This window comes from Saccostrea cucullata, unplaced genomic scaffold (assembly GCF_032062105.1).
Source record: "Saccostrea cucullata isolate Sc308-1 unplaced genomic scaffold, CSIRO_AGI_Scuc_v1 ctg1823, whole genome shotgun sequence".
Classification (NCBI taxonomy): Eukaryota; Metazoa; Mollusca; class Bivalvia; order Ostreida; family Ostreidae; genus Saccostrea; species Saccostrea cuccullata.
Window position 1 is genome coordinate 254317 of NW_026926425.1, and position 4460 is coordinate 258776.

At 37.5% G+C, this 4460-nt stretch overlaps 1 protein-coding gene across 1 annotated transcript; it reads right to left on the minus strand.

Moving 5' to 3' along the window:
- Positions 1-2988: 2988 nt before the first annotated feature.
- On the minus strand, positions 2989-3558 carry LOC134271663 (uncharacterized). The gene is made up of 2 exons (XM_062753872.1): positions 3236-3558; positions 2989-3068 (listed from the first exon to the last, which is right to left on the minus strand). Exons 1-2 carry the CDS (start codon positions 3556-3558, stop codon positions 3023-3025), a joined length of 369 nt encoding a protein of 122 aa, XP_062609856.1. The 3' UTR covers positions 2989-3022.
- Positions 3559-4460: the final 902 nt, after the last annotated feature.

Genomic DNA, 4460 nt, shown 5'->3' on the forward strand with positions numbered 1-4460 from the left:
AGCTCTACTTGTGTATCTTAGTGTAGTCTACTTTTGTGCCAAATTATTTTCAAATCGGACCAAAACTGTAGGAGGAGTAGCATTTTGAAAGCATTTTACCACTAAATGAAATTAAATGAGACTTTCAATCGTCAACGTCCCTTACTTGTGCAGCAAATTCAATACACCTAGTAATATAATGGTGCCCGAGGTCTTCGGATTGTGCAAGCACAGAAGGCCTGGTATCGACCGTTCAATGGCGATGCGCATGTTAAAACCCAACCTTTCAACACTTTGCCAACAAAATGGGACATCCCCACCAGACTCCAACGCATCTGCCAATGACTCCTACCCTCCCAATACAGCAATTCAACATGGTAAGTCAGTACCATGGAAACATTTTTAGCTCTACTGGTCAGAGACCAGAAGAGCTTATGCGATAGTAATGCGTCCGTCGTCCGTCCGTCTGTCTGTCTGTCTGTCTGTCTGTAAACAATCTTTCAAAATGCTACTCCTCCTACAGTTTTGGTCTGATTTCAATATAACTTGGCACACAAGTACACTACACTAAGAAACAAAATTCTGTGTATCGGTTTTTGATTTCGATTAACGGTGTTGCCGTGGTTACTAAAAATAGAAATTTCTGTGAAATTCTTTCAAAATACTACTCCTTCTACATTTTTGGTCTGATTTCAATATAACTTAGCACACAAGTAGACCACACTAAGATACATAAATCTGTGTATCGGTTTTTGATTTCGATTAACGGTGTTGCCGTTGTTACTAAAAATAGAAATTTCTGTGAAATTCTTTCAAAATGCTACTCCTCCTACAGTTTTGGTCTGATTTCAATATAACTTGGCACACAAGTAGACTACACTAAGATACATAATTCTGTGTATCGGTTTTTGATTTCCTTGAACGGTGTTGCCGTGGTTACTAAAAATAGAAATTTCTGTGAAATTCTTTCAAAGTACTACTCCTTCTACATTTTTGGTCTGATTTCAATATTTAATTTAGCACACAAGTAGACCACACTAAGATACATAATTCTGTGCATCGATTTTTGATTTCGATGAACGGTGTTGCCGTTGTTGCTAAAAATAGAAATTTCTGTGAAATTCTTTCAAAATGCTACTTCTCCTACAGTTTTGGTCTGATTTCAATATAACTTGGCACACAGGTAGACTACACTAAGATACATAACTCTGTGTATTGGTTTTTGATTTCGATGAACGGTGTTGCCGTTGTTACTAAAAATAGAAATTTCTATGAAATTCTTTAAAAATGCTACTCCTCCTACAGTTTTGGTCTGATTTCAATATAACTTGGCACACAAGTAGACTACACTAAGATACATAATTCTATATATCGGTTTTTGATTTCGATGAACCGTGTTGCCATGGTTACTAGAAATAGAAATTTCTGAGAAATTCTTTCAAAATGCTACTCCTCCTGCAGTTTAAGTCTGATTGTAATATAAAGTGGCATGCAGGTAGACTATACTAAGAACATAAAGAGACTTAATCAAGGATCATTATTCTTTTTATTGCTGTGGTAAAGTTTCAATTCCCAACTGCTTAAGAACTTTTCCCTTCCATTGGTATAAGAACAGACCAGTAGAGCTTCAGTCTCGACAGAGACTTCTGGTTTTAATATGGACACACCACATGTGTAAAATTATAATCACTTTGATTTTTAGTGTCATCCATCAACGCCATTGCACTCACGTTGTGCTGCTCTAGAAATTCAACTTAGTCCCTCATCAACGCTTTCAAAAGATATATCACTATTGTTATATGGCTTGGTCTACCTCCCATTAGCTAAACCATTATATAATCTTTTATTTAACCACTCCGAAATTAAAAAAACACCGAGAAATAATCAGGGAGACGCGTGCTTTGACCTTCCTCGTCAGCAAGCAATGGTACCAACATATACGTCATGGATTTGCCAAATCCAGTTGGTAACAAAGCAAAAACGTCCTTCTTCTTTAAGATATTAAATATAACATTCTTCTGTTTTTTTATGCGCCCGCATCGAAAGATCCGAGGCGTATATTGTTTTTCTCTTGTCTGTTTGTCTGCAAACTTTAACCTTCGCCATAACTTTTGAACCATGAATGATAGAGACTTTATACTTGGTATGCCTAATCCACTTATGAAGCTCTTTCAAATGACACGAAGGTCAATGACCTTGTGACCTTGACCTATATGCTAAAAATAGAAGTCTCTATCTTTTATGGTTCAAAAGTTATGGCAAAGGTTAAAGTTTGCAGTGACCTTGACCTATATGCTAAAAATAGAAGTCTGTATCTTTTATGGTTCAAAAGTTATGGCAAAGGTTAAAGTTTGCAAACTTTAACCTTTGCCATAACTTTTGAACCATAAAAGATACAGACTTCATATTTGGTATACATACAACACTTGTCAAGCTTTTTAAAGAGACACCATGGTCAATGACCTTGTCACCTTGACTGTGGCCTATACGCTAAATATAGCTTTTTTTGACGGCAATCTTTTAACCTTCGCCATAACTTTTGAACGAAGAAAGATGAAGACAGACTTCATATTTGGCATGCATACTCCACTAATAATGCCCTTTCACATGACACCAAGGTCAATGACCTTGTGACCTTGACTGTCTTATATGCTAAAAATAACTTTTTTGAACCTTCACCATAACTTTTGAACCATGTAAGATAGAGAACTCATATTTGGTATGCGTACTTCACTAATCAAGATCTTTTAAATGACACCAAGATCAATGACCTTATGACCTTCACTGTGACCTTTATGCTAAAAGTATGTTTTTTAAATTTGTTGCCGCCGGGCGCAGTGTTTCACAAACACATCTTGTTTTTCAACTTTATATCAAATGTAAACCTTTCCGATGTCTCTCTCTCTCTCTCCATTGAAGTTTCGAACGACTACAATAAATGACACTGATAAAGCACCCTAAAGTCTTGCAAATGTGTTAAAAGACAAATACTATATTGTTTGAACATCATATATGGGAAGGCTGGATTTCCCTGCGGAGTGTTTTAACCGGCGTTGCCATCATTCCAGGTCGTTGTTGGTACGCACTGCCTACAGAAAAGATTATATATTGTATGATCAAGTTAAAAAAAGAACTTCTAGTATTTCAGATACAATTATGTTTCAATATTTTCGTATTTTAGATTAAAGTAAAAAATAATAAAGTTTCCAGTTATCTTATCTAAAGTAAAGTTAAATATATGTAGAATTAAAGCTACCTGATTAAACACAATCCATTGTCCGGGGCTCCACAAGGCTGCATCTCCAACCCAGTTGTTGGTGATGTACTGGCAAAGTTGTACCAAGCCATCTGTTGTTGCAGCTTCCTGGAGGTGATCAAACAACCCTGGAATGATGTCATGGGAAGGTAAGGGAGGGCCATGATCTTCTTGCAGAAGGTGTAGGTCTTCTCCCGCTCCATGTAACGAGACTGCAAACCAAGGTCCTGGATTTTCCTCCGAACCGCATTGTCCCAGTGGAAGGCACGTCCTCGTACTGTGGCAGTGGGGAAGATGGAATCAGCTGCTTTCGAGATGACCATCTCGTAGTCAAGGATTAATCATCTCTCTCATGGACATAGCAGGAAGGAGTTCTTTTTCCACTCAGAACACTACCTTGCAATTCTTCTTCCTAGACCTCAAAGCAAACAGGAGTGGTAGCTGTAAAGGATTGAAACAATGTAAAGTGGAAATATGAGTAGATCAAAAGATGTAATACAATGATTCAATAAAATTTGCACCAGGAATAATTCAATAATATGTGCATCAGGAATCTTGATTCATTTTTAATTTTCATATTCCATATATTCATATTTTGTATTTTGAAAAGGATGTTGACTGTTCAAAAAATGAGACAAATACCTGTTTGTATTTTCCTTAGGCCTAAAAAAAAAATTGTTTGTTTCCTGTAACCCGACCGACCCATTTCGTTCATAGCCGGGTGGATTTTTTTTTTAATTTCCAATTTTGTCTGAATTAATTTTGTCCGAATGTTTTTTTTTTCGCCGGAAGTGTAAATGATACAAAGCACATGGCCGCAATGGCGGCGAAAGAAAGTCCCCAACCAACCTGCAGTCTAATAGCAGTCATTTGCGGAAAATGCGATCATACCGATAACAAAAACCATGTTTAATGAGCGTAACTCCACAACATTGGAGTCCCTCTATTATAAAATACACCCTCCGGGTGCTAAGGGAGGAAACTTCGCAGTTTTCTGTAGTACGGAACTTCAACCTGGTAGTGGTATCAAACAAGGGTTTGAAATAGAGTGCCCTGCTGGGCTGACTGTGGGGGGAATTGTCAATAGATTTAACATAAAATCATTCACATTCCAATGTAAGGAAAACAAGGAAGATGATCCCCTCGTAGATGTGTGTAGAAAGGCAACGGTAAAGGCCGTAAACGCCTTTGAAGTCTTAATGGCCGGGGGGCGATCATTTCCTCC

Bases quoted from the DNA above. Each gene is read 5' to 3' on its own strand.
- LOC134271663 (XM_062753872.1), bottom strand. From the start codon at position 3,558: ATGGTCATCTCGAAAGCAGCTGATTCCATCTTCCCCACTGCCACAGTA. The intron at 3,069-3,235 runs GTAGCTTTAATT...TCTTTTCTGTAG, and splicing joins AATGGATTGTGTTTAATCAG to GCAGTGCGTACCAACAACGA.